Genomic DNA, 23,494 nt, shown 5'->3' on the forward strand with positions numbered 1-23,494 from the left:
GTACATAAAGGTATGATATATTTATCGTTTTATAACCCCTTTTTACCACTCTCGCCTTTTTAAATTACTATTTTATAGTCTTTTTTTTGAAAACAAACCGATCAATACTGTTACGATTCTCAACAGAGGAACAGTTTATATTGTAGTCTTACCGCTTACAAAGGGAGATAAACCACAGAGTATGAAATTGGTAATTAGCTAGATAGACTGGAAGAGCATACAGAGAAGGAAGATGCTCATAAAGAAGCCAGAGGAGACGTGAGAGAAGCATTCTGTGCATTATTCTTGGTAAATAATAAGGATGCGTCCCCTTGCTCCCCACAATGATCTGTACCATCATTTCCCAGATGGGTTTACTTTGAATCATGAAATACTCTGTGGCTTACTTTCCTGCATATCATTGAAGTCAAGCATAGACTTTTTGAATAGATACCAATGAGAAAATATTTTTTCTTTCTTTTTTTTTTTTTTAACTGAACCTGGGAAATAAAAAAGCAAATTTCATCAACAGTGGTTATTTTGTTAACATTAGTATTTTCAAAGACCAGCTAAAGGGTCAGCTGTTGGAAGACATTCATGCAGTATTAGTCTGTCAGCTATACTTACCAACTCCTCAACATTTATTAACACTTGTGAATGAAAATTTAAAATGCTGTGTTCAAAAACCCAGCAGTGATGGAGGAGATTAAATATACTAATCATGGACCAGACAGTAATCTTATGTATCATGATTTTATGGAGAGTAGTGTAGGTTTCATGCAAAGTTCAGGGTAGCAATAGGTTTTGTAGGTATGGTCGCCAAATGTATCAAGAGAAAAATGAGAGCTCTTGTTAAAAAAAAAAAACAGTGATTTTTCATCATTTCCAAAACATAGTATCTAACTTAACAAGCCTGTATGTGTATGTGTGCGTGCGTGCGCTGTGTCTATGTCAGATGAGAGAGATGAAGTTTAATACTTGTTAAAATACTTCTGTGTTTTAGATGACTATATTTTCAGAGTAAGGTGGGTATGATGTGACTCTTAGTGTCTAGAACAAAGGAAGAGGTAGCTTTCCTGAACAGAGCACCTAGAACACTATAACATTCTAGTTACAGTGTTCTAGGTGCTCTGTTCAGGAAATGTGCCTACGTTAGGCACATGACCCAGTGGCTGCCTGGAGTTCTGTGGTGCCAAGCATTGTTGAGGCTATTGAGGAAACTTAGGTGAAATATGAAAGCTATCTTGAGGAACTCCAGCATGGAAGAGAAACTAGACATGCTGTATCTAATTCCAGAGGACAAGATTTAAGTCCTTGAACAGAAACTATAGGGAAACAAGTTTTTATTCAATAAAATGAAGTCTTATTTTTATACCATCTTTCAAAAATTTCATATATGTCATTTAATCTTGATTTTTCACAATGATCTTTGGTAAGTGGTAGTGTGCAGCTCAGAAAAATCTAACGAGAACTTCAAAGCTGAAAATTGAGAATGCAACCACTTCATGGCATGGTAACAAGCACTTCTGAGTCTATTCAGGCAGAGGCTGGAGAGCCACGTGTTATGCCACAAGAGGATGAGGTGTAGACCACATCTGTGTTCTTAACTGGCACACACCACCAAGGGTATGCAGACCTGGTTAGATGTAGCGCACAATTTTTATAATAATTATTTTCTTTCAGTCTCCATATCCATCCTCAAGTGTTATGTGCCATCTCCTGCCAGCTCCACCTGGTGCCAGTTACTCATGTGAGACGTTCTTCATCATTCCAGTAGTAACCTCATGCACTGGGTGTTTCTCCTTATGACTCATGGTTTGGATACGCCACTTCTGGCTGATCGTATGAGTCAGGACTTATCCACTGTGCTTCCTGCCTATTCTCTCCTCCCTGGCCACCTATTTCAGTGATTTGCTAGAACGGACTCCTGCCAGCTCAGGAGAATCAGTTGTGTGTATCTCTTCCCACTCAGTAATAATCACATCCGTCGTTTGAAATTAGCCATAGTGGGAGCTTTTACACCAGGGAAATTGACAAATGCTACAACTCAGGGCCTCCCCGAGTTATTAGCTGTTATTAACTTTTCACGAGCACATCACTGATAACATTTCATTTTATATACCAGCTTCTGCTAACCTAGAGCCCAAACTTTATCTTCATTTCATGTGAACTATTGTTGATTCAAATGACCAGTCATCATTATTTTTTTATTCTCATACAAGTAACTCTTAGAAGATACCAAAATAAGATGTGAAAAACATAAGAATTCGTTTTTTTTTTTGTTTTGTTTTTTACCACAGCCATAGGAATGAAATTTTACTCCCAATAAAACTTGAACAACTCTTCTATTCTTAAAAACACAGCATATATTATAAAGTGTAACAACTGTGAGTGTATATACTGTATTTTTGTGCAAATAACATGCCCCTTCTTCATTTGTTTGCATACTGTGCCCTCATGAGGTATATTTGTAAGCATGCTATGCTAATTTTTTTTTTTTTTTACAGCAACAAAAAATTAGCATAGCATGCTTATAAAAATATCTCATGGAGACTGAATCCAGAACAACTAGATGGTGCCCAACTACCACCACTGACTACTCTGACAGGGATCGCAATAGAGGGTCCCAGGCAGAGCTGGAGAAAAACGTAGAACAAAATTGTAACTCCCAAAAAAAGAGCAGAATTACTGACCCAACAGAGACTAGAGAAAACCCAGAGAGTATGGCCCCTGGACACCCTTTTAGCTCAGTAATGAAGTCACTCTTAAGGTTCACCCTTCAGCCCAAGATTAGACAGGCCCGTAAATCAAAATGAGACTAAAGGGACACACTAGCCCAGGGGCAAGGACAAGAAGGCAGAAGGGGGCAAGGAAGCCGGTAATAGGGAACCCAAGGTTGAGAAGGGAGAGTGCTGACAGGTCGTGGGGTTGGCAGCCAACGTCACAGAACAGTGTGTGTACTGACTGTTTAGTGAGAAGCTGGTTCTGTAAACCTTCATCTAAAGCACAATAATGAAAAAGTGTTGTTAAACTAAAAACAAATAAATAAAAATACCTTGTGGGGGGAGGACCCAGTTGGCAAACAAATGTAGAAGATGCTTGTTATTTGTGTAAAAATGTGGTGTTGCTATACGTGCCTTTCTTGGAAAAAAAGTAGACTGCTAATTTATATTATGGTTATTCCCGGGGTCTTTGATAGTGTAATTAGTGTGAGCTAAGGTTGAGAATCCTTGAAGTAAATATTTTAAATTTGTTTTCTACTGGAAATACAAGATCCTAATAGAAATTTTACTTAACCTATCATGTCTGTTATGGTTCCATTTTACCGAAACTTGCTGCATTTTATTTTTCTTTTATAGATGAGGGTCCTCATGATCAACCAAAGAGGAAAAGAATTAGAAAGCATAAGTCAAAGAAAAATTTTAAAAATCCCAATAATGTCCATGTAGAACAAGCAGAATTAGAGGAACAGCAGAGTCTTTTACAAGAGCAATTACAGCCACAGCACACAGATGGCACCACAATAAGCAAAAATAAAAAAAGGAAACTGAAAAAGAAACAGCAAATTAAAAAGAAGAAAGCAGCTGGCTTACTAACAAAAGCTTCTGGCATCAATTTCACATACCAGCCTGAGGAGAGCAACAGTGAACAAGAAGAATTAAGAAATACTGACGAGGAAGGTGTTAAAGACACCAATGAGCATGACATTAGAGACACCAATGAGGAAGACGTTAAAGACACCAACGAGAAAGAGGAAGACATTAAAGACACCAACGCGGAAGATGTTAAAGGCATCAATGAGGAAGGTGTTAAAAGTACCAACGAAAAGGCAGATAGTATCCTAAATTTTTTGAAGTCAACGCGTGAAATTTATCTTTATGATGGTATGCTTTTTTCCTTAATTTTTCTTTTGAATATTATCTTGAAATTTTGGGAAAAAAGTAAAATGTTTAATGTTTAAGCTATAAAATGTATTAAAATATTGAAAATAAATAATTAGTTCAGAGATAAAAATCAGAATGTTTGAATTCTTTCTACCAAAGATCTAGACTAGCACATTACATAGTGCTTATCGAAAGAAATAGAATATAGCCAACCTCAGTAAAATTATGACTTCAACTGTGGGTTGGTCTCATGATCAACTTATTTCTCTAAAATCATGTGTTGGGATATGCTGGTATTCTGGGCTCTATTTCTGTGTGAAAGATAATTACACATCTGAGGCTTTGATAAACTCATTTCATTTTCATAAGCTAAGAAGTAAAAGAAATGCAGTTATTTCCTTTAGGACATGTTGTATTGTACTCTTTAACATGTAACATACTGATTTAAGATTTTTCCATGAGCGTTTTTGAGTGACTGTTATTTGTATTGCTATAGTAGATGAGGAGCCCTGGTGGTCTTGTGATTAAGAGGTCAGTTGCTAACCAAAAGGTCAGCAGTCTGAATCCAACAGCCACTCCTTGGAAACCCTATGGGGCAGCTCTACTCTGTCTTACAGGGTCACTATGGGTCGGAATTGACTCCATGGCAACAGGTTTGGTTTTTTTTTTTTTGCTCTTGATGTAACCATACTGGTTCCTGGTTAGTACTTCTTTCTAATCCTTAGGTCAGGCTTTAATAAAACTCAATACAAATTGAAGGACTTATCTTTTGTGAGAATAAACCTGCTTTTATTTTTCCTCTGGTATCCAAACCAAACCCATTGCCACTGAGTTGATTACAACTCATAGTGACCCTACGGGACAGAGTAGAACTGCCCCACAGAGTTTGCAAGGAACAGCTGGTGGATTTGAACTGCCGACCTTTTGGTTAGCAGCCGTAGCTCTTAACCACTGTGCTACCAGGGCTCCATGCCAGGAACAAAGGCACTCAAGATTAACTCTTTTTCTATTTTAATGACATTTCTGGTAAATTCAAGTTTAGCATCTCCAGATTTCACTAGGTAATTTGACAGTCTTCTTATGAATAAATTGAGAAATACAGGCTTTATAATCATTTGGGAGGTAATTAAACAATGATACAAAACTACCCTTATTAATAGATCAGTTTTACTGAGAAGATGGCCACAAGTGACTTTAACTCTTTCCTCTTTTACATGTTGATTAGCAGTTGGTATTAGTAAATTGAAAAGATACTTAACAAATATTCGGATGACACCTCTGGCCGTATTGAGGTGTTGAAGAGACTAGAATTAACCCAGACCCTCGAGTGGAATACCTAGGGGCCTCGTCCTAGAATCTAGGACAAACCAGAGGTAGATATTCATTGCCAAACATGCAACCCAGCCTCTAGTGAGCTCAGTCCCTGAATGGATTAAGGTGATTAATTCCCACTGTGTTTGCCTTCCAGAAGAAAGGGTAAACCCTCTTTAGAGGAAAATATCATCATTGAAGACTTCTACAGTTTTTCATACATGAACCCAAAAACCAAACCCGTTGACATCAAGTTGATTCCAACTCATAGCAACTCTATAGGACAGAGTAGAACTGCCCCATATGGTTTCCAAGGAGTGCCTGGTGGATTCAAACTGCCGATCTTTTGGTTAGCAGCCATGGCTCTTAACCACTACGCCACCAGGGTGTCCTTTTCATACACAGTCAATAAAAATTTACCAGGCACGTCAAGAGATAGGACTGTATAGCCAGATACCAAGAAGAAAAAAAAGCAGAAATATACCACAGCCATAGACAATATTACGGAGCCCAGCTGGTGCTTAGCTGCCAACCAAAAGATCAGTGGTTCAAACTCACCAGCTGCCACTGCAAGGGAGAAAGATGTGGCAGTCTGCCTCCAAAAAGGTTTACAGCCTTGGCAACTCTCGGGGCAGTTCTACTCTGTCCTGTAGGGTCTCTATGAGTTGGAATTGACTCAACAGCATGGGTTTGGATTTGGGTTTTTAGAAAATATTGAAGTTATCAGACAAGGAACTTAAAATAGCTGTAATTAAAATATTCAAGAAAGTAGGGAGAACTTGGAGGAAAAAAGATGAAACATTGAAGAATTAAACCAATAATAAAAATCTTAAAAAGCAGCCAAAGGAAAAAACATTATTTTTACAGGAGCAACAATAAGATGGCTGGTTGATCTTTCAATAGAAACAACAGAAGCCAGTATCCCTGTTTTATAGGTTCCCCTTGATTTATCCTAAACACCTAGTAGCCTTAGCCCTTTTTTAAATTTTTTTAGATATATGACCTAAATATGTCCTGCTGCCGTTCTTAGGTTTTAGCTGCATGTTATATTTGGGAAAGTGTTTTAAAAGATCAGAAATATTCCTACATGTGAACGGTTAATCAGGTTTGCATGTCATTCAACAAGTAGTGTTTTTTTTTTTTTTGTCCTCTTCCGATTATCTCTTGTAGCTTTGTATAACCCAAACATCTCATTCTCAGTAGAAATGTGTTTGAAGCTTTCCTTAAGAGAGGAAAGCTTATCTTTAGTTTATAAAAAAAAAAAAAAAAACCTAACATTTTTATTTATAATAATATTGACTTTGTTTAGGTCTCTCCAAAGATTCCGAGTCAGCTGTCTTTATGGAAACCACGGAAGAGCTATTTAAACGTCTTGAATCTCATAGCCTGTCGCCCTCAGATGTGTTCATTCTGGATCACATGAAAACGCTGTTACTTCTGCAAGATACTGAAGGATTGAAGAGCGCCCTGGACATGTTCCCAGAACAGTGCGTGATGCCTCCCGGTGTGTACGTTACTGCTTGAGGTACTCTCGTCACGGTTAGCCTCTGAGCCACTGACGCTTTACCCAGACAGTAATGAGTCAGAAAATATAACGCTGCGCGTATGGCTTGGAAGAGTAGGGTCCCCCAGAGGAATCTGTTTCTTGTGTCTCTGCTTGATATAAAAATATATCACATACTAGATGCAGAAATATATGTACAAACTAATTTTCCAGCCTCCCAAGCTATCAACTCTCAGGGCCAAATTTCCATAAGTTTAAATGGAAACAAGAAAATTAATTTCTTCCCCCTTTTTTCTTCTCCTGTGCTGGATTGGTAGAGCGTACATTTTTTTCTGTCTCCAGGCGTCTTGGTATGACTTATTGAACCCCTACAGATAGACAGTTGAATTATTATGATGATTTTTCTTTTGTTTACTTACTCAACCTTTGTTGGGTGCCCATTCTGTGCAAACAGTACTGTGCTGGAGCCAGCCACTAGCCCATACTGCTCATGTCTTCCCAGCTCCATGTTCAGTGACATCACATTGGTGGCTGGAAACGGGCCATGGTGGGAGTATTTAGACCATGAAAATCTGCCAACACAGAAAATCAAGGCTTTTTCTGGAGAACTGCTTCACCTCTACACCACTGTTTGCAGGACACTGAGCCTGACCAGAACAGGCACTTGACAAACTCGGTTAAATGTATGCATGAAAGGTACTCTGCAGATTACTTTGAGGGAATCTCAAAATAAATAAAATGCATAGTGTCCATTCTCAAAAACCTTACAGTACAGCTGAAGTCAAGACTAATGTATGAAAAAACAAAAGCCAAAAAGAAATTAAAGTTAAATAACAATAAAGCAATTATAATACATTGCTCTTATTTAGTAGGTGAATGGTATAGATAATAAGTACTTTGATTCTTAAGTGGAAGAGGTCATTGTAGGTTGGGATAACCAGGAGAGACTGCCTCACAGGTATGTTAATTATTTGTTAAGGAGATATTTACTGTTCATCCTCCTGATGCCAGGCACCGTCGTGGGTCATAGAGATAGTATCAGTGAGCCAGGTAGATGAAGATCCTGCATTTTGGTGCTTACGTGCTAGTGGGGGAGACAGAAAATAAGCAAGATACACAAACAAAAGGTGTAGTATATTTGATAGCGATAAATAGGGAAGGAGGATATTCTTGCAGCCAAGTGCAGATGCGTCTAGTCTGTTGAAGGAGTCGAAAGGAGATGTCTACTGTGAGGCACCTGAGGAGACCAGCTTGGTTGGAGCAGAGTGAAATGGGGCGTAGAGCAGCAGATGAAGAGAGAGAGGTGACAGGGGGATCGTGTCATGTCGGGCCCCAGAGGTCGTGGTAAGTTTGTTGGCTTTTGCTCTAAGAGAATGGGAAATTACTGGAAGGCTTAGAGTGGAAGGGCAACATGATCTGACTGCACTTTGCAGAACCTTTTTGGCCATTGTGTTGAGAGTGGATTGAAGCAGCGACCAGTAAGGGGTAACAGTAATTGTAGCTGAGACCAGGATGGTGAAGTACTGTCAATATTTTGTAGGTAGATTCAGTAGGATTTTCTCACAGACCAAATGTAGGATGTAAGAGAAAGAGACACATCTTTGGCCTGAGCAATTGGAAGAATCAAGTATCCAATTATGAGGCAGGAAAGACTGCTAGAGGGAGCAGATTTTGGGGAGAAGAGACATATTAGGAACTCAGCTTGGGATAGGTTAAGTTTGAGATGCTTGTTTGATAGATACCTAGGAAGAGATTTAGAATTGCGAAAGCCATTGGTCGCCTTGATAGTAGTGTTGGCGGGGGTGGACAAGAAGAAGTAAAAGTTTTCTTGGAGTGGGTGCAAGAGAGAATAAGAGTGGAGAAACTGGAGACTGAGTAACGATAATGCTTTCAAGAATGTTTACCGTGAGAGAAGATGACAAATGAGGCTGGAGGAAGAGGTGGGGTCAAGAGGTTTTATGTTTAAGATGGGCAAGATGGCAGCACTTTTGGTTGCAGATGGCACAGAGCCTGTGAGAAGGAGAAACTGACGCTGTCACAGAGGTGGGAGAACTGCTGAAGCCACGTCCCTCTGTTGAAAACAGTAGTTGGAGCTTTTTGTGTTTATATTAATATGTAATTAACATATGAATAAGTTACTCTAAAAGATCATTTTACTCTAGTGATCCAGCACCTGTTAGTTTCTGTCAGTTGAGAGGCCAAATTGTATTAAATATTTAACAAATTTAGACCTCTGTAATAGACTTTTACCCCAAATTGTGCAAAATCCAGTAAGCTAAACTAATACAAGATTTTTATGAAAGATGAAAAAATCATTTAAAAACTTTAATTAGAAAATATTTGTATTGTGTCCCTCACGCTCAAGACTTTTCTTACGCTAGAGTTCTGAAATGCGTCAGGAGAATATTTGGCCACTGTTGGGAGTTTAGCAAAAATGCTCCCTCGGTTTCATATGTTAAAATCATTGGACTGGTTCTGACCACAACTACTTTAAACAGCTGATAGAACTAAAATTTATATATGAAGCAATTTTCTGTATAAATGAATACCCTTTTAGTGCATATAGGATGCACAGTGAAAGTTTTCCTACGTGAAGTTATTCTGTAAAACAATATTTTAGAAATGGCAAAGGCATACTTTCAGTTATTAGATATATCTTATGCCAGTTTCGCTTAAAGAGTTTTCTGAAATTGAGTTTTCTCTTTCATAAGACTAGTTAATAAAATTTAGTCAATGTATCTCTCATCTCTGTAGGATGAGCATGAAAATAATAACATTTTAAAATTAGGTGTAGGGTTTTTTCTACCAGTTGTAATTCCTTTATCTTCTTCGCTGATGGAACAATTATTTTTCCTAAATCATAGACATTTCGTTTGACTAGAATATAGATAGCCTTTTCAAAAGTTAAATTCATGTGTTTTTATACTGTTGGGACACAGCTGGCACTCAGTAAATTGAAATGATCTCACATTTATATATTATATGATAAAAAAAATTTTTTTTTATGATATATATATGTGCTATCATAATAATACAAAAAAGTCCATTGCCATTGAGTCAATTCCGACTCATAGTGACCCTGTAGGACAGAGTAGAACTGCCCCGTAGAGTTTCCAAGGAGCAGCTTCAAACAGCCAACCTTTTGGTTAGCACCCCAGCGCTTAACCACTGTGTCACCAGGGCCCCTAGAAAACCAACCCCTTGCAGATGAGTCGATTTCAACTCACAGGGACCCTATAGGACAGAGTAGAACTGCCCCCATAGGGTTCCCAAAGAGCAGCTGGTGGATTTGAACTGCTGACCTTTGGTTAGCAGCCTGAGCTATTAACCACCGGGGCTCCATCATAATCGTAGCTCCCATTTATTTCATTTTTATCATGCTCCACAGACTGTGAGGGTACTGTACCTATTTCCTCATTTAATCCTGGGTGGCACAAATGGTTTGCATTTGCCTATTAACCAAGAAGTTGGTGGTTTGAACCCACCCGGTGGCACCATGGAGAAAAAGGCCTGGTGGTCTACTTCCATAAAGATTACAGCCAAGAAAACCCAATGGAGCAGTTCTATTCGGTAACACATGGGTTCGCCATGAATAGGAATTGACTGGACTGCAATGGATTTGGTTTTGGTTTGGTATGTAAATTAAGTTTTTATTGTCCACATGTTGAGGAAACAGAGGGTTACTGAGGTTAGGTAACTTCCTTGGGGCAGAATAGAGTCTACTTTAGAAGAATCTTAGAGGTCCACTTCTCTTTGGATCCCCCAGGCTCCCATCGGCGGCTTAGAGCCCAGGAGTCGGCAGCCGGTCAGGCCTCTCCTCGCTGTTCCCCAGGTCTGTAGACCCAGCCTGGAGGCTCCCATCGGCAGCTTAGAGCCCAGGAGTTGGCAGCCGGTCAGGCCTCTCGTCGCTGTTCCCCAGGTCTGTACACCCAGCCTGGAGGCTCCCATCAGCAGCTTAGAGCCCAGGAGTTGGCAGCTGGTCAGGCCTCTCCTCGTTGCTCCCCAGGTCTGTAGACCCAGCCTGGAGGATCCCATCGGTGGCTTAGAGCCCAGGAGTTGGTAGCCGGTCAGGCCTCTCCTCACTGTTCCCCAGGTCTGTAGACCCAGCCTAGAGGCTCCTATCGGCAGCTTAAAGCCCAGGAGTTGGCAGCCAGTCAGGCCTCTCCTCGCTGTTCCCCAGGTCTGTAGACCCAGCCTGGAGGCTCCCATCAGTGGCTTAGAGCCCAGGAGTTGGCAGCCAGTCAGGCCTCTAGCATCAGCAGCAGTAGACGAATTCCCTGAGGACAATCCTAGGATCTGAAGTTGACTCGGAAAGGTTGCCGATCGATTTTGCCCTTTTCCCTTAGAACTTAGTGCGTGCTCTCTGTGATTAATAACTTTAAAAGTAGAAGTCCATTATAAACTGAATTCTACGTGACAGGATTTGAATAGTGCCTTTACAAGTTATATAAAGCCTGACATTTGAGGTTAATCTTTATTCAGGGCTATAATTCTCCCATGAAACAATAGAAGGGTTGGCAGGTGATGTTGAAGGCTGTCAATTGATACTTGGCGTTTGGCTTCTCCTGGCGTAGCGTCAGCTTGCGTGACGTTGGAATGCTGCGTAATCAGTTTATTGTACCACTTAGGCATCACTTTTCACTTCCGATTTTTCTAGCTCATCTTCGAGGTAACCTTCAATTTGCATTTAATTTCAGTTTGTACATGGTTTTCTTTCAAACCAGATTATACACTGGCAGTATTTGCACTCTGATTCTGTGAAGTTCAGGCCTCACGGGAGACGTAGGACTCATAAAGAGACGATAGCAAATATTCAGAACTTATCCTTCTCTGTTGCCATACTTGTATATAACGTAAGGCTCACTAGTCTGGTAAGTCACCACCAACATCCTTTTTTTACCAGAGCTACATTTTATTAGATGATTATTTCAAAGGTTTACTTTGGGCTGGCCCGAAGGCTAACATCTAAAAAAAATAGCAAACTCGTAATTTATGATTATTTTTTTTTTTTGCTTTCCAGATCATGTCAGAGTAATCTCAACTTTCTTTAATTACTGGGTTACACATATTCTTCCCCAGAGAAACAGTGAATAAAATCAGTGTATCTAAGAAGAGTTAAACTTTAACAAGAAAATACGAAGGAGCTGAGACTTAATTCCTGTATATAAAGAGGATGACATTCCCTGTTTTTTTCTCTGCACTGCAAAACCTGTGAACTTTGAAGACATGTGTACTGTATTATTTAGTCATGTGTTTCTACACAGTGGTCAGGTGTCATCTGAGACTTAAAATGAAAAAATTGGGTAAAAATGAAAAATTTTTCAGTTATGGGTAGCTGTATATGTCTTGAATTGCTACATAGAGAATCTGTTTTTCAAATTCCTGTAAAAATTGAAAATGGACACTCTGTTAAATTGAATAAACTGTATAGCTTGAGGCTGTTATATTTTTGTAAAGTTTTAAATCACCTCATATCAGAACGTTTATATTTTAATAGTGCTTTACGGAAATTAAAATGTTCTGGTTTAAGTACTTTGATTATAGTTGAATTTCTTCTTTTTTTCCTCTTCTCTACTTTGAGAATAAAAATTGTTTTTCCTGTTTGACTTTTCTTTTCATCTTGGAAGCAGCCCCCAGTTTCTACTCTCAGTGTGTTTTGAAAACACTGTTCATCGGTACACCTTTTTAGGAGGGCATTGGCTCTGTCTGTGAAAATTTCTAAATTTGCGTACTCTTTAGCCCGTCAGTTCAACTTTTAAGATTTTTATCCTGAGGAAATACTCTGACAAATGTACATGCACAGAGGGGCTTCTGGTCGCATTGTTAGTGTAGAAAATAATAACACAAACCACCTAAATGTTTAACCTCGGAGGTTAAACAAATTACAAAATTTTCACAAAATACAATAAGGCAGTAAGGTGCTATTTTTAAAATAAATGAGATATTGCCATGGAAAGATGTTTATGATAAATTGTAAAGTGGAAAAAGTATCCTAATTTTTGTAAAAGTTTAAAATAACCTTAGTATACATGGGTGGGTAGATTCTTTCCTCTAGAGACTGTCTCAACACTGCAACCAGAGTGATCCGGTAAATATAAGCTGGTATGTCTCCTCAAAACCCTCCATGTCTTCCTACCAGAGAGTAAAAGCCAAAAGTCTTAAAATGGCCTCCCAACATCTCAACTATCAAAACCAAAGCAGGAAGAGAAATTCAGTCAGTTAGCTGAACACAATGTCCTTAAAATAAAGAACAGCCAATTGCTAATAAGAAGTACAGCTGTTCTTGGTGCTAAGACCAAATAGCAATTGCCCAAGAAGATGGCAGTCGATCTAATGAATAGCCTTATATGGCTGAAGGTGGTTTGTGGGGCCCTTGTTCATAACACTGATCCTCAGCGCTCAGGTGTTGGCATGTACCTAAACCTTCCCCTCCCTCCCCCGAAAAAAACCCGTTGCTGTCAAGTATTGACTCATAGTGACCCTATAGAACAGAGTAGAGCTTCCCCATAGGGTTTCCAAGGAGCACCTCATGGATTCAAACTGACCTTTTGGTTACCGGCCAAATGTTTAACCACTGCACCACGAGGGCCCTGGCATGTGCGTAAAGGCAGATCAATGAAAGCGAAGCTGCAAAGTCCAGTGGGGGCCCAGCACCGTCCAGCCCTGTGCTGATCTACACCTGTGTATCCTTCAACCAGTTTGTCTTGAATACTCCTCACCCAAGATAAAAAAAAATAGCTTTTTATTAATCCTTTCTCCCCTTACTCTACCCACCTCTACCCAGTGAACCCTCTTCGTCTTTTCTTTATTTTTATCCCAGTGATTCAAAGTGATACAAGTACATGGTTTTAAAACAAAAAAGTACATGAGGGTTGTATTAAAAAATTTTCCCGTCTTACCCCTGCTTCCAGACTCTACGTAGAGAAGCTGCATTTAGAAATTAATATTTTTAATGCTTCTGATGGCTGCCTCCATGGCTGAATAGTGTTGTATCCATTGAGTTCCTTCTCTGCAGGGTGAGGCTTTAATCGTAACTACTACTGTCCATCCCCCGATATTTTACAATTATTTTAGCTTTTGTGTGCTGTTGAGTCTACTCTGACTCCTAGCGACCCTACAGGACAGAGTAGAGCTGTTCCATAGGGTTTCCTAGGCTGTAATTTTTATAAGAACAGATTGCCAGGTCTTTTCTCCCAGGGAACAACTAATGGGTTGGAACCACCGACCTTTCCAGTTAGCAGCCGAGTGCTTAACCACTGTGCTATCCAGTGCTCCTTATTTTAGCTCCAGTCTTGTTATGTTGGGAAACCCTGGTGGTGTAGCGGTTAAGAACTAGGCCGCTAACCAAAAGGTCAGCAGTTCAGATCCACCAGGTGCTCCTTGGAAAACCTATGGGGAAGTTCTGCTCTGTCCTATAGGGTCACTAGGAGTTTGGAATCCACTCGACAGCAACAGGTTGTCTTGTTATATTAAACAATATGCTTCAGACCCTTGAGAGCATCTCGATGTCTGCTGTGCCTCCCCTCTTGGCTTTCCCTCACCTCTCCTCACTCCCTTGCACCTCTCTTCTGTCTGCTGTATTTTCACTTTGTCACAGTTGATGAGGAAACCCTGGTGGCGCAGCGGTTAATAGCTCGGCTGCTAACCAGAAGGTCGCAGTTCAAGTCAACCAGATGCTCCTTGGAAACCTCTAAGGTCTCTATAAGTCTGAACTGACTTAATGGCAACAGGTTTGGGTTTTGTTTTTGATTTTTTTAATAATTCATAATGGTCACACTCTGGTTAATAGTTAACTGCAATTCTTCTTTTGTCTATAGTTTGACTCTAAAATGTTAAAAGCAATAAAAAGTATTGACCTTGTAAATACTGTTCAATCCAAGACCCAGAAGTAAAATCAGATTACAGCTTTTTGTTTCTGGGTTTTGTGTGGCTACCTCTGAGCCACTGCTCGAGAAGCACCCCTGGGACGGAGGTCTCTTCACCATGCTCGGATGTTCAGAATCATGCCACATGTTTGTTTGTTTGCTTCAGGTTTGAACTGTGACTTTTCTGTACAGTGTTCAGACTCTTCCCCCTTACTCCTCCTCGCCCTTGGTGGCACCAATAGGCAGTGAAGTGATCACCATCACTGTCTCATTTACGCCCGTACCGTCTCAGTTACCTAGTGCTGCCCTAACAAAATATACCACAAGTGGGTAGCTTTAAAGAATAAAATTTATTTTCTCACAGTTCTAGAGGCAGTAAGTCCAAATCAGGGTCTCAGCCATGTTGATTCCTTCTGTGGGCCTCTGGTGACTGCTGGCAATCCCAGGCATTCCTGGGCTTGTAGATTCATCTGCCGCCATCTTCACATGGCAGCCTCCCCTGGCGTGTCTCTGTCTATCCTGCTTTCTTTATGAGATGCTGCTCAGAAGGGGTTAGTTTAGGAGCCACCCTACTCCAGTATGGCCTCATTAACAAAAGAAGACCCCTATTTACTAACAGGGCCATGTTTATAGGTACAGGGGTCAAGACTTCAACGTAACTTTGGGGGCAGTGTGGTGCAGTTCAATCCATAGCACTTGTGGAGTAGCCATCTGGTAAAACAAATAAGAAAGCCTCATGGAAGCACTAAGGTTGAGTTGTATTCCCGTGAAAGGCAGTAGGTTCTGCAATGCCCAGATATTTCTGAGGCCAAAAAATTCAGTAACAATTCCCTTTTTAATAATCCAAACCCTTTGGCCACTGCATAAGTCCCTCTTAAACTTCTCCTCAAAAACAGAGCTAGTGATACCTGATATACCACCACCCCAAATGTATGTAGAGCTATCCTCATTCTTTTTACGGGACAAGGTTATAACCACCCAGCCAGGAGAGGTGTGTAGGTCAGCTTCACCTGGACCTTCTTTCCCACAGGGTTTTTAGGACTCCAATACATTCATGGATCCTCTCATAACAGTCCACCTCGATCTTCTGTTATCCTACTGTCTCCTCTCACTGATTTAATTTTTTTGTTTTTAGACTAAGCTTGTCTTGTTTTTGTGTATAATAAAAGAGAGCACCTTGCTGATCAAGACTTCCAAACACTGTTTTGTTTTGCCTGAGGCTTCTAATTTCCTTCTTAATTGATGTGCCTTCTTGTCTTTCTCTAAATTTTCCAGCATGAGACTCATGCCCACTATTGAATCTACTTCCCTCCCAGTAACACCCCTTCTTTGACCCTTTGGCCTATAATAGGGACCTGTTATGCTCATAGCCCTCTGCACAGTCTCCCCTGGAATTTCTCTTTAGTACTTTCTTGGATAGAAGCACTCTACAGGGTCTGGGGTCTCCACCATCTACCTGCTTCATTGTTTTTCACTCCCATTTTACTGTTCAGATGACTTCCTCAGAAATAGTGCATGAGAAATAAATGTTTAGAGTTACTGAATGTCTGAAAATGCCTTTGTTCCACTCCAGACTTGATTTATCATTTGCCCACACATAAAATTCTAGATTGGATTTATTTTTCCTCAGCATTTTAAGGTAGTTGCTCTGATTATCTTCTAGCATTCAGGGTAGTCGATAGGAAGTCCGATATCAATCTCGTTCTCATCCTTTTGTAGATGACCTGTTTTTTTTTTTTCACTGACAGCTGTTAGAATAAAAACTAACCAAACCTGTTGCCATCGAGTTGATTTCGACTCACAGCAACCCTATAGGACAGAGTAGAACAGCCCATCGGCCTTCCAAGGAGTGGCCGGTGGATTCGAACTGCCAGCATTTTGGTTAGCAGCCGAACTCTTTAACTGCTGCACCACCCGGGTTTCCACCGTTAGCGTAGTCTTTAAGTTTTTGTTGTTAGTTGCCATGGACTTGGCACCAGCTTATGGCGACCGCATGTACAACAGAATGAAACGTTGCCCTGGTTCTGAGCCGTCTTCATAATCATTTGCATTATCTAAAGAATAGTCTTTAGATCCTCAAAAAAAAAAAAAAAAAAAAAAGATCCTTAGCTTACTAAAATTCTGTGTGTGACTGGGTACAGGCCTTTTCTGTTTTCTTCTAGGTACTCAGAGGACCCTTACATTCTGAAAACTTATCTTTCTTTAACACGGTGAAGATGTCTTGATTTCTTTGCAAACTCCTACCACCACCACCACCATAATTTTCCATCATTTTTGTAATTTTGCTCTACATTCTTACTTATTTTCTTAGCATGTTTATTGATTTATTTCTTCAATTATAGGTTTTAATTTCCAGAGTTTTTTTATTCTTTAGTATTCTCTGCATTTATAGATGCCATATCTTCCTAACCCTCTCTAAAAATCTTAATTATCAATCCATTTTCTGCTGCACTTGGCACCTTCACTCTACGCTTGAGCCCAAAGCCTCACTAATGTTCTGCTGGAAAATCGGCTCCCACTGCCACTTCTGCCATTTTGTACCTTTACTCTGACCTCTGACCTCCTCTGCTGGATGATCCATCAGTATCCCATATGCTTCGCATTTTCAAAGGCGTGTCTCTCATTCATTGATGAAACCCCCGCCCCCATCCCTATCTTTTCTATTCTCTTGGCTGCTATGGGTTCCTTTTTTCACATTCTGTCATCTCAATGAGATCTGAAGAATTAGAAGAGGGATGGTGTTTGTTGGATGTGTGGATTCTACCATCTTGAACCAGAGCCTTTGACAAATTTGAGATAATATTACCTGGCAAGTGCCAAAAGGATGCTTAATATTACTTAATAGGAGGCCGTGTTAACATTCTTTGTGAAACTTGAAGAACTTACCAAGGGCAAGTACTTGAAGAGATGGCCATCCCACCTCTTCTCAGAAATGAACCAGGGTACTTTCCAGAATATCTTTGACTACCTACTCTACTATGCAGTTGAAATGTGTGATTCAAGTCTCAGACCCTGACTGCTATTATAGAATTGGTATTGTTCAGCGGGTAATGATACGTGAAAACTGCCCAGAATAGATTGTGCCCTTTAGATAGATCCTAAGGTCTATAATTTTATGCTTGGAATTCTAAGAAGAGCAGATTCACAAGAACAGCAAACAGAGACTTCAGGAACTGCCTAATCCGTCTTTCTCCAACAGTGGCAGTGCTCCAAACCTGGAGCTTCAAAAGAGAGGAAAGGAGATCTTGAGTACGTATTTTCATCACTTTCTGGTCCTCTTGCCACTCATCATTCCCCTCCTGGTTGCTTAGAAGACATCTTTTCCACTAATGAGGACCTTCTGAAAGCAGGGTGAAAGAGAGAAGAATCATTAGCGGTTCTAGAGATGAGTTAGCTTGTTCCTAGTTGCCGTGTAACACTCCAAGCTTAATAAAGGTTGACAAGCAAAGCAGCAAATCAGAACTTGACACTAAAATATTCCCACTGCACTCATGGTGCTCTGTCTTTGAGAAAGAAATTATCAGGGGCAAAACAGGGTTCATTTTGTAAATACACAAGTGCATAGTTTTATATAGCTGGATCAGGATAAAGCAGACACTCAGATCAGGTATCTTGGGAAAAGGCCACACCTTGAGGTTGGAATTACAAGAAAACACCATTGTTCCACATTCTGGATAGCCTTTGCCTTATTTCGCTCACTCTAGAAAAGGTATAGCCTGCTATGGCATATCCCACTAACTGTCTTCTTCCTCCTCTTACCTGTTATGTATAAATAAACATGAAATATCAGAGTTGTCAGAGGCCTCGGGAGCCATGTTCCCACTTGTCTTAGTTACCTAGCACTGCCATAACAGAAATACCACAAGTGGGTGGCTTTAAAGAACAGAAATTTACTTTCTCACAGTTCTGGAGGCTCAGAATCCAAATCAGGGTCTTGGCCACGTCAAATCCTTCCTTGTCAGTAGCGCCAGGTGTTCCTTGGTTCCTCGGCCATCCTTGGCTTGTAGATGACAATCACATGGCACCCCTCTTCCCCTTTGTGTGTCTCTGTATCTTTCTGGTCTTTTTATAACTCAGAAGAGATTAGGTTTCGGATCTACTCTGCTCTGGTATGATCTTATTAGCATAACAAAAGAAAGCCAGTATTTCCACAGATACAAGGGCCAAGAATTCCACACACATTTTAGGGGGACACAGTTCAATCCATAACACTCCTACAGATGGCCTCGTCATCATAAAACACCAGTTAACACATCAGTTTCCTGATTCCCTGCATCCATTTAAGAGCCTCCTGGATGTGCCTCAGGGAACCTTGGCCTTCTGATATACCACGTTGGAATCCTCCAATTTAAAGCACATTCTAATTAATAGTACATATTAGCCAATATAAAAATAAATATTGACAAATCCATAGCTTTCTTATTGAATCTGAACATCTAATTTGTGTCTCCTAATTATGAACAATTTTACATCTTTTTCAAGTAAATTAAAATACTATTGATGGAGTGAAAAACTAAAAAACCTCTAATTTGTAGATCAGATTTCTTTTAATTTTGCTTGATTTCTTTCTGTTCTCAGCACAGAGTCCCTATAAACTCTATTCCTCCTTCTATAACCTTGTTTGGTTTTACTTAGTGACACCTTGTCCATCCATTTCCCTGATCACATTCAAAAAATATAGAAGAGTAGGGATATAATTAGGACTGGTGGGGCGATTAGGCTTCGTTGGCTTTGTGTACCCCTCTAGTTCCAAAAAGGAAAAACGCCTCCTCTGGAAAAGAAAGACAAATAAACCTTGTCTCTAATATGTCAGCATAAATATGATAATCTTGTTTATCCCACTGTGATTGAAGTTGGATAGTAATTAGATCAATTTATCGTTTACAATAGGGTAAAAATAATCAGTTCATGTAATTTATTTTCTCTTAACCGTATCAATTAAGACAAAGAGAAGGAACCTCTCAAGAAATGTGAGGAATTTTTATTACGTTGATAATACAAAGACCATTGTGCCAGAAGGAAGAAACATGGTATTTTCTAAGCCCATCAATGCTCGACTGCAGTCCTGTGATCTTGGTGTTATGTTTCCTGGCAACTTGAAGTAGTGAGAGCGTGTATGCATGCAAGCTTTCCCCTGCTTTGTTCCCCTGGCCCAGTTGCTGCACTGTTTGCAGTGTTTTCAGAAAGAAAAACAAAACCTGTCCTGAGTTGACCTCCACCCGGTGACCACTGTATTACTGCTGTGTTTCTCTTCCTTGTCCAACTCTAGCTCATGTCCGAGAATAATCTCCAGGGAAGTGTGTCTCCTCATTTTGGGCACATACTTTTCAGAGAATCACACGAAAGCATAGCATCTTCTTCAAAATAAGAAAAATATGCACATACCCCAGCACCTGGTGGCCTCGTGGTTAAGAGCTGTGGCTGCTAACCAAAGGGTCAGCAGTTCAAATCCACCAGCCACTCCTTAGAAACTCTACGGGCAGCTCTACTCTATCCCATAGGGTCGCTATGAGTCGGAATCGACTAGATGGCAACGTGTTTGGTTTGGGTTTACCCCATTACACACACACAAATGTTGCCTACAGCTTTAAATTAAAAAAAAAAAAAACATTACCATCGAGTTGTTTCCAAATCATAGAGACTCTACAGGACAGAGTAGAACTGCCCCATAAGGTTTCCAAGGAGCAGCTGGTGGATTCGAACTGCTGGCCTTTTGATGAGCAGCTTTAGAGAGGTCACAAATTCCCTGAAACCCATTTCACAGTGTATTAGTTTCCTGTTGCTGCATAGCAAATTGCCACACTTTCAGTGGCTTAAAACAATACATATTTTATCTTCCAGGTTCCTTGGGTAAATGTAGGAAGGCTGTGGGGTAGTTCATAAAGTCAAAGAAAAAAAAAAAAGCTTAAGGACTAGGTTACCAGAAAGATAATCTGGACATAGTTTATCCGGGTCATCTGACCAGGGTCTCACAAGGCTGTCATTAAGGTATTGATCAGGCTACATTCCTTTCTGGAGCTCAGGGTTCTCTTCTGGGCTCCCATGGTTGTCGGCAGAAATATGTTCCAAAAAAACCCCAGTGCCGTCGAGTCGATTCTGACTCATAGCGACCCTATAGGACAGAGTGGAACTGCCCCATAGAGTTTCCAGTGAGCGCCTGGCGGATTCAAACTGCTGACCCTTTGGTTAGCAGCCGTAGCACTTAACCACTACGCCACCAGGTTTCCGCTTGTAGGACTAAGGTTCCATTTCCCGGCTGGCTGTTAGCCAGAGGCCGATCTCAGCATCTGGAGGTATCCTGCAGTTTCTTGCCACATGACCTTCATGGACCCTCTCACAACATGGCCGCTACTTTGTCAGGGCCAGGAGGAGAGTTCCTCTCCTCCTTCAAAGCCTATCTTAAGGGGCTTCACTGACGAGGACAGGCCCACCCGGGATGATCTCCCATTTGACTAGGTTAAATCATTATAATTACATCTGTGAAATCCCATCACAGTTATAGCCCATCACGTTCACAGGTTTTGCCCACCTTTGAGAAACAGGGATTATACAGACTGTGCCTACCAGCAGGTGGGAATCTCGGGAGCTAGCTTAGAATCCTGCCTACCACAAACAGCCAAAGAGGTCCATGAATCAAAAATTCAATCTGGCTCTCAACTGAAGACACTGCCCAAAGACCCCTCCGTTCAAGAGGGCAGCCAGTGCCCTCACTAAGTCCTTTTTTGTCTTTGATCATAGTTCCTTTTCCTTTTTTTTTAAAGCATAATGTATCTGGTACAGTGAGTGTGATTGTATTCCTCAGGATGTATGAAAAGCAGTAAGGGTGATTATCTCTGGGGCTGAGGAACAAAGGCTGTGCAGACTTTTATCTTGTGGAGGTTCCCCAGAAGCAGGCCCTTAAAGGCTGATTCCTGTGCAAGGGATTTAGTTAGGAAATTCTTCCAGAAGAAACTAGTAAGGAAGTGGGGGAAAGAAGGGGAGGAGAAGCAGCCAAGCAAGGGTGTGATTTTAGGCAGTCCCACAAAAACTTCAGCTGATCCTATAGGGGTATTCAGGAGCATAAGTGACATCTCACAATTTGTCAGTCATTGCCTCAGGGCCATGTGGGATGATGTAAACTCTCAGGCCATTATGGCCTCTGCCAAGTGTGGGCAGAGTGGCTCTCACAGGAAGAATAAAGCGGATCATGGGATCTCGATATTTAGTACCTTTTGAAATGTATGCTCCATGTATGTCTGCCATATTAAATGCTGTTGGAAAATTAATAAAATTTTCTAGTGAAAATGAGAGTCAAAGTAATATGAACAAAACAAAGTTAAAAGGGCAACTTTAGAGCAAGGGCTAGCAAACTGCTCAGTAAAAGAGCTAGATAGCAGGTATTTTCTACTTTACAGGCATTGGGGATCTGTGGGTCACTGTGGCAACTGCTTAACTATACCATTGTAGCTCAAGGGCAAACAGAGAGGATCCGTAAATTAAAGGATGTGGCTTGATTTGGCTTCCTGGCTGTAGATATACAGGAAGATAAAGGGATCATGTGGACCTGAAGATACTGACTTCAAGTCTCCTGGTTTCCTTTTGATCCTATAAAAAAAATAAATAAAAATACATTTTTTTCTTTCCTCAAAGGTCATGCTCACTCTTGTGAAATATGGTATAAAATTTTAAGGAGACTTACAGGAGAGAGCAGCTGGTGGAGCAGACAGGGAACGCTCTGCAGAGGAACAAGGAGAACAGGAATGGGTGAAGGAACAAAAAGGAATCATCAAAGAGCTAAGTGAAGTGGGTGAGACATGGGACAGAGAAGGAAATTTAAGAAATCAGTTAGGAAGCTGAATGGTGAAAGACCTTTAATGTGGGAGCACAATGCTCAAGATAATAAACAGCTCTGTCATTTCAAATATTTTGTATAAGTGTGTGCACTCACCATTTCTTTAGATTGAATATGTGCCATTTTGAGGAATCACATTTGAGAATAATCATGTGTCATATTTTTAGTAATAAAGACCAAAAATGCCTCATGAGGGGAAGCATTTCTTTAAAGCACTGCACAGTGTACGCTCTTTGCTCAGTTTGGTCTGTTCTGGAGGGAGCATAATGTTTAGAAAGTAGCAAAGAACCTGTCACCAAAACACCTGCATTCAAATTTCAGCTCTGCTGTTCACTAGCTGTACAGTTTCCAGTGGGTCACATAATTCCTCCTATATTTGGTCTCCTTAGATCTATAAAATGGTGGTAAGAAAACTTACCTGTCTCTCTATTGTGGTTCTTTGGTAGTAAGCAACAGACACTGACTCTAAGTTAAACAAAACAGTAAAATATAGGAAGATTCCCCCCCAAAAATGAAATACTTAGGACTAAATCTAACAAGGGATGTAAAAGACCCATAAAAAGAAAACTACAAAACGCTACTGCAGGAAACTGAAAGAGATCTACATAAATGGAAAAACATACCATGCTCATGGGTAGGTAGACTCAACATTGGAAAAATGACAGTTCTACCCAAAGCGATTTACAAACACAATGCAATCCCAATCCAAATACCAATAACATTCTTTAAAGAAATAGAAAAACTAATCATTAACTTTATATGGAAAGGGAAGAGGCCCTGGATAAGTAAAGCACTATTGAAGATGAAGAATAAAGTAGGAGAACTCACACTACCTGACCTCAGAACCTACTATACAGCTACGATAGTCAAAACAGCCTGGTACTGGTACTGGTACAACAACAGATACATTGACCAGTGGAGCAGAATTGAGAACCCAGATATAAAACCATCTACCTACAGTCACCTGATCTTTGACAAGGGCCCAAAGTCCATCAAATGGGAAAAAGACATTCTTTTTAACAAATGGTGCTGGCAAAACTGGATGTCCATCTGTAAAAAAATGCAACAGGATGCATACCTCACACCATGCACAAAAACTAATTCAAAGTGGATCAGAGGC

General features: G+C 40.4%; 1 protein-coding gene across 3 annotated transcripts in view; it reads left to right on the forward strand.

Moving 5' to 3' along the window:
• The window catches only part of ERICH1 (glutamate rich 1), a 105,520-nt gene extending 93,327 nt beyond the window's left edge, over window positions 1-12,193 (forward strand). The window contains exons 4-6 of one of the 3 annotated variants that reach the window (XR_007519723.1): window positions 3,339-3,863; window positions 6,484-10,684; window positions 10,859-12,193. Coding sequence is in view for 2 of the 3 variants with exons in the window: in XM_049904659.1 (XP_049760616.1) it covers window positions 3,339-3,863; window positions 6,484-6,678; window positions 11,699-11,772 (794 nt within the window). In the remaining variant the exon portion in view is untranslated. The remainder of the gene's footprint in view (window positions 1-3,338; window positions 3,864-6,483; window positions 10,685-10,858) is intronic. The other 2 variants (XM_049904659.1, XM_049904660.1) reach the window with 2 other exon arrangements.
• The last annotated feature ends 11,301 nt before the right edge of the window (window positions 12,194-23,494 follow it).

This window comes from Elephas maximus, chromosome 12 (assembly GCF_024166365.1).
Source record: "Elephas maximus indicus isolate mEleMax1 chromosome 12, mEleMax1 primary haplotype, whole genome shotgun sequence".
NCBI lineage: Eukaryota > Metazoa > Chordata > Mammalia > Proboscidea > Elephantidae > Elephas > Elephas maximus.